This window comes from Sinohyriopsis cumingii, chromosome 3, assembly GCF_028554795.1.
Source record: "Sinohyriopsis cumingii isolate HCF-2022 chromosome 3, ASM2855479v2, whole genome shotgun sequence".
NCBI lineage: Eukaryota > Metazoa > Mollusca > Bivalvia > Unionida > Unionidae > Sinohyriopsis > Sinohyriopsis cumingii.
Window position 1 is genome coordinate 129731901 of NC_142963.1, and position 13004 is coordinate 129744904.

Genomic DNA, 13004 nt, shown 5'->3' on the forward strand with positions numbered 1-13004 from the left:
TTGTAAAAACTAAGCTTTCAACGGTCCAATATTGAAGAACCAATTATTTTGTATTGTCCACAGCAAAAAATCCGAACTATTCCAAATATGCGCATGCGTACTTACTGCTTAGAAACGAAGCTGTTGCTGCCTGAAGTTTCTGTTAAGAGTATTTAGTGTTTGCGTATCTTAACGTGGTAGAGATATATATTTGAATATGGCAGAGCCTGCAGAGGAAAAAAAAGAGGGAGCTAGTTCCGCCGGAGAATCCAAAAGAGTTCACACTTATCCACTAATACGAGTAAGTCTATAAGAATGATCCGGAAATAATGAACTGATCTATAGTAACAGGTTTCCGAGGATCGCCTATTTCCGAGAGAAATCTTAAGTGCATTAATTAATTACAGATTGTATAACATTAGTGTGTTGTGTGTAGACACTATAGCCAAGCACTTTTAAATGCTTGATAAGTGTTCTGTTTGGTTTCATTATGTGATGCAAGCACAACCAAACGAGAAACGGTTCTCTCACGGTGTTATTATTTTACTCAACTTCTTTTTGCAAATCATATGTTGGTATGATGTTCAGACTGAAAAATAAATAAAATAAAACAAGTTCAAGTGCACCATTAATTCTACTTGTTTTGCTGCTTAGTTCCTATATTTGGTTGTCATGAACTTTATTTTCTTTGTCACGTTACTTACTGATCTCGATTGGAAAGCAGGTAACTTCAGTTCATTGGTTCTTAACTTAATTTGTATTTATTATTATTCACATTGATCAACATAAACTCCATCCTAGCAACATTCGATGATAGCAAAACAAATTTTAAAATATATATATATATTAAATGCCTGTTTGATGATTACATTATTCACTACCTCCTGCCCCCACTCCTGGGCATTTTATCCCCCCAGCTTGCATTTATAAAAACGAAAAGCATCAAAGATATAAAACACTGCACACAGCATTGTACTTTCATTAATAAATTTTTCAGTACTAACCTGAGTGTTGCCAGAAGGTTCCTTATAATATCAACTTGTTTATGTTTTAAACCAAACAGGAGTTTTCAGTATCAGCAATAATCCTGCTAACTATCCTTTTTCAGTTACAGGAAAAGTAAATTTTTCAGTAAAGGCCAGAGTTCCTAGAACCACACATACATACACGATAAAACTCTATCATCTGCATGTAAGTTTTGCAATGTCTAGTTTTAATATTTCTCAAAAGTAACAAGAAGCTAAAAGAGGACAAAAATTTAATTTGTATATACGTGTATTCAAGGGACTGTAACCCCCACAAAGTTACAGAAATTTATGGAAGTATTTGAAGATTATCGAAGATGATGAACTACAGGTGCATGACTCCTATTCTCTGAAAAATAGAACCCACACAAATGTGGATGTCATGTTAGTAAAGAAACTACCATTTTGTTTGAATGCAAACAACATAACCATTGTAATAACCCCCTGAAGACAGTTGGGTTAGAAATGATAAAGTAATGAATAAAGTGTTTAAGTTCTATGTATTTTTGATATTATATCTTGATAGCCCCTGCGTTAAGTAACTTCCCTATTCACGAACCATCTGGTTTCAGTGAATTCTGTATGTTCAGTTCACGTGTTCATACATCTGCATGGGGTAGGAAAGGTCAAAGAATATTATGACTATTGGTAGAAGGAATGTACCTGACTGATCAGTGCACATTATAGAGGCTCACACATGTGTGCGTGCATGCATATCTATTCCTTACTGTAGTGTACACAATAGCCAAGAGATGTTTGCTTAGTTAACAAACCTGTTCACTTCATCAGCAGGCATACACAACCAAGTGCCAATCAGTGCAGTGGTCAACATTGTTTTAATTTCTTAGCATGTTAATCAAGTCACTTGTCAAACACACCCACACAAGAGATGGGCATTTTAAAAAATATAAAACATGATGAATGACTATATTTGTGTAAATCATTTTTGTTTTAATTACTTTTGTTTTTTCTTTATTTTATCTTACTTTATACATTTATCAACTAATTTAAGTCTAGGTAAAATAGAAGTTTTATTGGGATAATATTAATATGTTAAATAAAAGATCTTCTGCAGTTGGACTGCAGATCTTGCACTGGAAAGGCAGATCTCCTGTATTTGCACTTTGGACTTATTTCTTGTCTGGCTGGAGAAATGCAAGATTACTATCAACAGCCTGTTAGCACTTAACCTCAAACTTATGACCCAATGGTTAGAAGTTGAATGCTCTAACAACTGAGTTATCCCATTCCACAAAAAACTATCTGATCTGGGGTAATTTTGAAAGATATTTTAAGAAACTTGTGCATCTATTATTACCTTGATCAGGATTATCCACTGGAAAAATCCAAGGCATGGTGCACTTGAAATTATCAGAAGAGACAGATTAAGCAGATGGGAGTCTTTTCCATTCAGTTCATTCTGTCTTAAGCAGGGATTTCTATATTTTGTAAAAGTCAGCTTGACAGTGACAAGTTGACTGGAAAATTGAACTTGCCCTTTGGAACTTGAGCTTGTCCCAAAAATTGTCAGGTAGAAACTGGTTGTGATAATGGTAGATTTTTTTTTGAGAGAGAGAGAGGGAGAGAGAGAGTTTTTAAACAACCAGTAACAGCTGCATTAATTTAATTTTAATCGTGTTTTCATACATAATATTATTCTTTATCTTTCCAATTAAAGTTCAAATGATCATGCATATTTAATTGTGCATCCAGGAGGAAAAGAAGGTAAAAATAAGTCCATCTCTGAAATGGTCACAAACTTGTCAATAATTTCACTCTATCATGTTCTTCTGGGGTTTGTTATGTCGACTCACATGTCTGCTTCCACTTCCAGTTATTATCTAGTCACCTTGAAATCAACGATATGCATCAAAATATTTTACAAGCCTACTTTTGAGATTGAGAGCAATTAATTTTATCCATTTAACTGTTTGCCAAGCAGTATTTACTTATCATTCTCCTTTTATTTACCACAATAAACAACATATCATAAATGCTGCATGTGGGTGTTACATTTTCAGTTCATTGATCATGCTTCGAATGAAATCCTGGTGGTTAATTGTCAGTGACCAATGCCTTTTATTTCCAAATGCACCTGTTTATGAAATCTCACAAGCTATATTATTAACAATTAATGCCTTATTCACCTAAAGATGGCAATATGCATCAAAACAATCTTTATACTCAGCCAGCTAAACTGCTAGAGGCTAGGTTAGGGACCTGAACATCTGCTAATCCAAATAGCAATATATATTCCTTATTTGTCAGAACTGGCTTAAATTGGTAATGGAACACTTACAGACCCCAATGGACTTGCTCATCTGCAACTTACTTGGAAACTTGAGCTTGTCCTAGCTGATTTTGACCTGAGTCAGGCAAAATGATTTGTAAATCCCTGCTCAAATTTTTTATGTCTAAAGCAGCTTTAGGGATCAATTAGAGATAGTTTATTTAACAATGAAAATTCAGACATTTTTGCATATAGTCAAAGAAAACAATGGTATCAATCTTAAAAATAATATTGAACTGGCAGTGTTGAGGCATAAGTGGTAAGCACCCATCTGATTTGTAAAGCATAGTGGTGTCACCATTGGTATAGGAAAAGTTCTTTCCTTCATTAAGAAAAGCTGGTAGCAAATTGAACTTCCAGATTGTGTACACATAACCATTACTATTTTGTTACAAATATTTCTATTTCTTTTCCTTATAACATGCTCCTAATTTTACAACATTGAGTTCACATATTTGTGCATGAATTTCAGTCTTGGGTCAGTCAAAATCACAGAGTTTGCTGACAAAGTTTTACCATTCAAATTTGATCTCCCTGATATGTATGTAATATTGGAAATTTAGGTCCACCCCACAGTTTTTTATTGGAACTATAGGTCCCACTGCACAGATTTGTATTTTGTATATTACTAAATTTCGAAAGAAAGTAAGATTCAACATTTGACCTTTGGCATCATGTGTTATTGAAAGAAGATACCAAAAAAAGCTAATGTTGGTGTGAATACTTTTTATTTTTAAAATTATTCAGTATTTACCAGCTACTGCGGGCATCTATCTTAGTATGAATACCATATAGTTTGAATGTGAAACAGAGTGCTCACAGTTAATACCCATTTTTAGAAAGAAATATGTGTACCAAATTTTATAGATGAAATTAAGAAGTTTAGTCAATCAGTTTTATCAAGTGTCACCTGTAAAAAAGCAAATTAAGGTCTTTAAATCTCTGACTAAGATTGCTAAACTACAGCTAGGAGTTAATTAATAAGCAGGGTGCAAGGCAGTTACATTTTCTCGAGGTAACTCTTGTATATTTGGTTGCCAATTAAAACTTATGATACATTTGAATGACACATTTATTTTGTGTCGCTGTTTTGGAAACGTATTTTCACTGAAGCATATTTATTTATGTATATTTTTGTTTTCTTTCTCCAGCACTCAGATATGAATGATGAAATGAAGACAGAGACTATGGAATTGTGTGTGACAGCATGTGAAAAATTTTCAACAAATAATGAGGTATGCAATTGCAGTATGATCTTAGAGATGCACCATATAATAATTCTTTTTTAACTTAATCTTGAGATATTTTATGTTAACCTGCTAAAAACTATGAAAATAAGACTAATTTTTAAAATTTATTTTAGTGGCTAATGAATCTGATGATGCACGCTTCTGGTGTCTAACTAATTGTTATTGTTTTAGCAAAGTTATCAAAAATTTTGGATATGATTTTGAACAGACTTGAAATATAAGCTCATCATTGTGTAACATCACCCTCTTACTATTGCTCGATTACTATTGCATAAAATTTACAGAATTCTAGATCACAGCAATCCCTAACCTACAAGATTATTTAAACATTACAAAATCAGATATAAATATGAGATTATTGTTAACTTACAATAATCAGTATCGTTGTAACAGATAAAGGATATTATTTCATATAACCCTATGAAATCCTACACATATGGAAATTTGGATTGCATGCAATCTGTCAGTTCTATCAATGAACTAGTAACTGTAAAATTAAAGAGATAAATTACATAACAACTCTAGCACCAACAGATTTCCATGAAATTGAATAAGTGATACGAAATATGGATCCTAGTCAAACACATTTGCATAAAACAAACAATCAAAATAGAAAATGACAAGAAAAATTTAAATTGCATACCTTAATGCTGTTATCTTTCAGAAATTGTGCATCCTAGCACTAAAACCTGTCTTTTTTTTACAAGACAGCCACTTGCTCACCTTTTCTTGTTTAACGAGGAAAGCCCTATTCTTTTTAGGCTTCCTTGGAGCCATACTTTCCCTCTCTCAGGAATTTTTAGACTAAAGAATTTCGACCAAGGTCATCACTTTAAATTCACATTACTTCCAAAATGTATGCCTTAATTTACTCTGACCAATCGTATCATAGATGCTGTCCTTTCAAGTTTAACACTGACATGGGGGTGGGGAAGAAGAAAGGTCGAAGTGACCTTTCACAAAGACTTTTCTGGCTTAAATGTGATAAAATTTTAATGCTCAATGCATTCAACTTTAAGGTTCAATACTTATTCAAAATTTGACACTTTACACATTGGGATGTTAGACGAGTATGATCATGAGCAAGAGCCATGAATGTGAATGAGGTGATCTTGCATCAGATTTGCTGTTCTGGTTACCACTCTAGAGGGTGTCTTTGTGATACAGTTTGCACAAACTTGGAAATTATATTTGTTCATTTGTTTGATTTTTATCAGATTGACAATAAACAGTTCATTTTTGATATTGTCACCAGTAGGATGTGGTTATAGTTGTTTACATGCTACATGTATATATACTTAAATTGGCCTAGATTTTAGTCAACTGGAGAAAGCTATCATCATGCCCAAGCTACCTAGAGGGATAAGGATATTCATAAGGGAATGAAAACAAGTGAACAAATTAACTAACATATTTTGTAGATACCCTATCTTCATTTAACTTGCTGGCCATATATCTGTGGTTTCAAAAGATTGGAAATTTAATTTGCATTTATGCTGCCATTGGTAGTGATAGTAAGCATACATTTTTTCTTGTGAAAAGGAAACTTTCACAGCAAAAGAAATGTGCTCTGGTCACTTTTGAAAATGCAACATATTCCATTGGTTTTATTTTAGTTTGTTGCTGACTTCCTTTGATAAAAGGTTCTTTGTTTTTTATCGAAGACTGTAGTCGGCTTTCTTTGATGAAAGGTGCATGTGTTATTGAAAACTCAGCATGATCCCTGAATAAACTTACTACATGTTATTTTTTGCAATTTTAAGAAAAAAAACGTTTTTTTTGTACAAGAAAAGACATGTATATGAAATTTCAGGAGCCATGCTACCATCATCTTATATTAAAATTCATACATGATCTCTTCCTTAAAATGAAAATAAACTATTTACACATTATTTATTGCACCTTTAAGAAAGATAATTTGTTAAATTTTTCGGAGGCACACCACTGTTTCGTATCAGAATTTGTGTTATAACAGAGTGTGCTATAGCAGGGTGACACTGTATTTATGAAGTGATCTGATTTGCTGAGTTTGTTACCACTTTGAAAGCCATATTTTTTTCTGATTTTTATCAAACATGAAATAGGACCTTGTCTCATTAAGATATGGGGTGAGTTAAGTAATGAGATTGATCGACACTTTGTAATAAGATGATATTGTATTTGATTTGCTGAGCGTCTTACCACTCTAGAGGCCATATGTCCAGTCTGATTTTGATCAGACTTGGAATATATGACTATCCTGTATCATTGAGATCTTGGACAATTTTAGTAATGTTCCAGATACAGATGTTAATGAGTTGATCTTGGATCTGATTGGCTGAACATGTTACCATTCTGGGAATCATGTTTTTGATCTGATTCTGAGCAAACTTTAAATATGAGCTTAGACCATGAAGACCTTAGATGAGGTCAAAATTAAGGATATCAGTGAGGTTATCTTGCTTCTGATTTGCTGAGTTTGTTACCACTCAGGTGATCATATTTCCGAACTAAGTTTATCACACTTGAAATATGTGCTTATATTATAAGATCAATGACAATTTGGTAGTTGGATAGATGCATGCAATAATAATGAGGTATTTTTGCAACTGATCATGTTATCACTCTGTAATCCATATTTCTGATCTATTTTGATCAAACATGAAATCAGAGATCATATATATGAGCATATATGGTAAAAAGTTAAATAAATATACTGAGGTCATGCTTTTGCTTTTAAATGCACAATAGTTTTGTGATTTACTCTAATAGCTCTCTATCGATGGCCATGTTGATTATAGGTACAGCATTAGTCATTCCAATTTCCAAAGGGTCACTGTTCATTTCATAACCAAATTGCAAATCCCTACACTATAATCTCTGTGTGAATGAGTTCTTTGTTCTAATGATATGTCACTTCTGCATACTTATTTACTATGGGCAGTTAATACCGTCATCAACGTTTGAAAGGTTCATACATCATATAAATGAATTCTTCATAACCAGTGCAATTTTAATTTATAGTAACAATAAATATGGGGTTTCCTGGTATGGCATATTTAAACAAATTTAGGGAAATGCTTTATATATTTTTTATTTCTAATAAACTTTCAAGGTCAAAGATATCAAAATAGCTGACAGTAAAATGTGCAAGTTGAGTTTTTCTCCACTCACAAAGTAATGCATGTAGCCAGGGCTGGCGCCAGACCCAGCCAGACTATCTGGCGTCCTAGGCAAGGTTAGATTCTGGCCCCCCCCCCCCCCCCGAAAATATCAATTTCAAAATTTATAAACAATAATTTTTTTTTTCAAATGTGCCCTCTGAAATCAGCGCCCTAGGCAGCTGCCTAGTTTGCCTATATGGTAGTGCCAGCCCTGCATGTAGCAAAAACACAGACTTTCAACAAAGTATAGCCGAAACATTTAAATCCTATCCCTGACTTTGCTGCTATATTAAGCGTTCTCAGTAGGCATTGGAAATGGTGACAAGCAGGCAGAATTTGCATCTGTCAATGACCAATTAATTTTATTTGATCTCAAGTATCACCTGTTTTTTAAAATGATCTCCAGTGCATTTACAACTTGAATGATAAGTTTCTTGGTATTATGTTGACTTAGGCACTTGCTTATATGCTGATGTCAGCATAATTAAATAAATCTGGTTCAAAAAATTGATATTTATGCTGCATAAGGAATTTACTTAGCTTACATTTATTTTGTCTTTTCAGACTGCTGCAAGAATGATCAAGGAGACAATGGACAAAAAATTTGGAGCATCCTGGCATGCAGTTGTTGGGGAGGGTTTTGGATTTGAAATCACACATGAAGTCAAGAATTTACTATACATGTTCTTTGGAGGAAATGTAGCAATCTGTGTTTGGAAATGCTCATAGAAGTACAATATAGTTTATGTAGAATAAGCAAACCATACAAACACACTGTAGCACCTTGCTTGAGCTATCGGGGGGAAAATTTTATAAAATGGGTGAATTTGTTAAATTTAGGGGGAAAATGGCAATAGAATGTCCCATGGGCTCTGTCAAGGTGTAACACTTCCAACAAAACAACACTGATGGATACGATATTTTTGGAAAATCTCATCAGACTCAATATATATATATATATATAATCAGAAAGAGTGAACTGATCCTAACATTGATTTATTTTGTGGAAACTGATGAAGAATTATTTTATGATGCAGGCATTTATATTTTAGCTGAGTGTTCTGTTGTATAATATGAAGCATTATGATGAAAGATACAAGGGCAAAATAGACCAGAAAAAAATCAGTATTACACAGTGGTGGTTGTACATTTTGTTTTTCTTCTACAGAGTTAATGCTTGTATTAAAATTATGTCTGATATAAACACACTGAATATTTAAAAAGTTTCATTTAGATGTTGAAATGAAGTTTTATTTTTGTTATTCAGTTTATTACTCTACTGGGCATAGACCAAAGGTGGATATGGCTTGTTGTCCATCATTCTCCATCCATCCATCCATTAGCACATGTTTTTGTTGCTATTTCTCATAAACTACTTGGAGGATTGCCATGAAACTTTACATACACATTTATCTCATAGTTTAGTTGTTCCTAAATCAAAATGGTGCTGTTCAGACATCCAATATTGCCACTGCAGCTACCATCTTGAACATCATGATATCCCTTCTGAATGCATGATGATGTCAACATGGGTTTTTTCACTGAAAGACATTTTAAGATGTCTAGTCAGCCCTAAATGAAAATGCTGTTGATCTGACATCTTATATGACCACCATGGCAGCCATCTTGAAAATCCTGTTGCTATTCCTCATGAATGGAAAGTCATTGGCATGGGATTTTTCTGATGTCTAGTTAGTCCTAAATGAAAATGGTAATGCTCTGACATCCAGTATGGTTGCCACAGGGGCCAGCTTGAAAGTCTTGTTATTGCTACTTCCCATGAATGGGGGTGTCATATCAACATGGAGTTTTCAGTACAAGATTTCATATGATGTCTTGTTGGTCCTAAATGAAAATGGTGCCAGTGTGAATGGCCAGTATGCTACTGTTCTTGAACAAAAAGTCATGTCAGCATTTGGGGTTTTCATAGTAGGCTTTTTACAATGTCTCGTTTGTCCACTATGAAATTGGTACTGCTTGGACATCTAATATAGCTGCTGTTATTCATACTCCTCTTGGATTGAAAGTCATCTTGCCACTGGGTTTTTATGAGAACATGGATTATGTCTGGTTAGTCCTAGAGGAAAATGGTTTCAATCTGAAATCAAATATGGCCACCAAGGCAGCCAATTAAAATCTTGGTTTTGTTACTCCGCATAAATGGAAAAATTCATATTTACTTGGAATTTTCACCAGAAAACAAATTATTATGTATGGTTGGTCCAGAAATGATTATGGTGCTGATCTGACCTCAAATATGGCCACCATGGCAATCATAATAAAAATCTTTTTATTACTACCTCTCCTAAATAAGAAGTCAAATCAGCATTGGGTTTTCACCATAAGACTAGTGTCTGGTCGGCCCTTAATGAAAATGATGCCCATATGACACTGAGTATTGCCACCATGGTGGCAAACTTGAAAATCTTGTTTAAGCCATTCCAGAATTGATGGTCATATTTACAGAGTTTTCATCAAACAATTTCTTATCAGATCTTGTTGGTCATAAATGTAAATGGTGCCAGTCTTGTTTCAAATATGGCAGCCATGATGGCTATCTTGAAAATCTTCTTGTCACTATTCATCTTGAATGGATTGGTACTTTCACCCAAAGTCTTCTAATGATGTCTGTTTTGTCCTAATGAAAATGATGTTGATCTCACATTAAATATGGTTTCAGCACTCAGCAGATAAAAGAAAAAATATGGTCTTGAATTCCAGGAAACTGTTTTCAGACAATAGCTCATCAGTCTCTTTGAGGGACTCATGTTATCTGTTCTCACCTGGTAGGAATATACAAAACAAAACATTTTGAAACTTCAAGTTCCATATACTTTATATCATTTTTATATTAGCATGACAAAATATCTCATTATTTTTGTGTGCATGATATGTTTATTATGCTGTTATTTTATTTTAGTTTTGTTCTTCACAATTAATTGACTTTTAGTAATATGGATCAACAATTAATATTAAAGTAGATGTTAATATAACTGAAAAGGCATTGTACATTGACAGAAAAGTTGTGAAAATTTTTATGTGAATCATTGGTGAAAAGTGCATGTATTACAGATATTTAGGAATTTTCATTTCAGGCAATTAATTTAGAAAGTTGTTGATATTTAGTCAAGTTGGATTCCTCTAACAGACAAGGCAAAGACACAACTTTTTAATATTTTGCATTGAAACAAAACCCATGAGTGAATCTTCAAAAACGATTTTTTGGACATCAGACTCTTGATAGAGACAGCTAACACCATTCCATCTTTTATCATTCATTGTAGGTTGCATGCTAGTATAACTATCATCCTTAGACTATCAAATACTTGTAGTTATAATCCTATTGAATGCAACAATAGGACCAATAAAATTGCACTTGCATAAGATTCCATACTCTTAGGAATTCCAGATTTGACGTGTTTGTCTTTTGTCTTTTATTTGTTGGGGAATAATTATATGCTGTATATGCAAAAGGTCTGCATCACTACTGTTAATTATAAATGGATTAGTAATATGTCATCAGAGTTGTACATTCCATGTTAAATTTGGCTGGATCAATATGCGAAAAGCTCTATGGTCACATTTTACTCATATTTCAAACAGTTTTTATCAAATTTGTAAATAAAATTCAATTTTTGACTTAGCATTAATTCTGTTTTGTTATTTGTTTAGCCCACATTAGTAAGAAGAAAAACATAAGTCACTTTTCTGATGGTGGCAACAGTGTCATTGTTGTCACAACTGTTTATAACATTTTGGTTAAAGTTGTTTTCCCCCCTTGCATATATTTACCAAACCTCTTGATATATTCTCATCATACAAGGCCTGAATCATTCTGTATGTGTGGCAATTCATTCTGTGACATGATCACTTGTCCCATTTTCCTTGGAATCAAGGTTGTAGTCATAGAAAATTTGCATTATGGTTTTGGTTTTGTATTTCATTAAATTTGGATATGCATTGTACTTAGCATAATCATTATGATACTAAGACAATTTATTCAATGACATTCTCACCCCTCACTCCTATAACCTCAGTGTGAGGACCAGAGTCAAAGAAATTTGTTACAAGGTTTTGGTTACTGTTTTCTTCATTTGCTGATATTTCCTAAACCCCTTGATGGATTTTCATCATGATTGGGAAGAGTCATGATGATGGGAAGTCAAATTATCCTGTATATGCACACTTTCCCCTTAACTTTGAGGTCAAGGTTACAGTCATAGAAAACTCGTATTAAGGTTTTCGTTGAAGTTTTTTCATTTGATTATATTTTGGAAACACCTTGATAATATTTTCTTTGTACTCGGGATGAATAATTATAAAGGTAAGACAATTCATTTTATGATATGTTTTACTCAACCTTTTGACCATGGGCTAATGGTCACACATTTTAATAGAATGCTTTGATTGTGGACATGACATACAAGCACTGGCATTCTGGTTAAAAACTTTATTAGACACACAATGTTTTGAAGAATAATAATAATAATAATAATAATAATAATAATAATAATGTTTTTATTTAAAGAGGGTAACTTGGTTAGTTAAATAAAGCTAATCTCCCTGAGACCCTCAAACATAAAAATGTACAAAGTATTATCAGTCATTAATGAGTTTTCTCTCTTTTGAAAAGAAGTATTTACAAGCACATCTACAAATGCATACTAAAATACTTTATGAATAGAGTAGGAGTTAAATTCATAAATAAGTTTTTTTCCTCATATATCCAACAACTTTAAGCAAGATCTTCATGTATTTATAACAGCTTAATCACTTTGTTTAGATAAGGCATATAGTTAAATTTATATCAGTGTTATACTTTGCCATAAAACATTCTTACGCACAAAAGTAGAGAGAGGTTATTCACTGAGTTTATGTATATAAAACATTTTATGCATAGTTTGAAAAATAACCACAAAACTAGCAAATGCTAAATTTTGAAAGTAGTATTATGATAAATTCCAGAACCCAATCTTGAACATAGTTTTCTTCATAGTTTGTTAATATGTATGTAGGTTTGATGATTTGCACAGTATTAAAATTATACCAGTTTACAATGGTATTTTTCCTGTGGTACATACCACGGTACTTTGTCACTGTACTGGTACAAAGGTTCTGTCAGTAAGGAATGTATGGAAATTGGGGGGGGGGGGGATATTGTCAATACTTTAATGATATAAAAAGTGTATTTTCATTATTCATGTCAAAATACATGTAGTTCCAAAAATTGTATGGTCACAAAATAATGGTAAATCTTACAAATATAATTATGATTATGATCCTTTAATAACATGTTTGACACATGTCATATATGCCA

At 33.0% G+C, this 13004-nt stretch overlaps 1 protein-coding gene across 1 annotated transcript; it reads left to right on the top strand.

Moving 5' to 3' along the window:
• Positions 1–103: 103 nt before the first annotated feature.
• On the top strand, positions 104–11337 carry LOC149803836 (dynein axonemal light chain 4-like). The gene is made up of 3 exons (XM_089953654.1): positions 104–280; positions 4446–4529; positions 8252–11337. Exons 1-3 carry the CDS (start codon positions 197–199, stop codon positions 8414–8416), a joined length of 333 nt encoding a protein of 110 aa, XP_089809780.1. The 5' UTR covers positions 104–196; the 3' UTR covers positions 8417–11337.
• Positions 11338–13004: the final 1667 nt, after the last annotated feature.

Excerpts from the sequence above, each read along its gene's own strand:
- LOC149803836 (XM_089953654.1), top strand. The coding sequence starts at position 197 with ATGGCAGAGCCTGCAGAGGAAAAAAAAGAGGGAGCTAGTTCCGCCGGA. Across the intron at positions 281-4,445 it reads ACACTTATCCACTAATACGA|CACTCAGATATGAATGATGA; the intron begins GTAAGTCTATAA and ends TTCTTTCTCCAG. Across the intron at positions 4,530-8,251 it reads AATTTTCAACAAATAATGAG|ACTGCTGCAAGAATGATCAA; the intron begins GTATGCAATTGC and ends TTGTCTTTTCAG.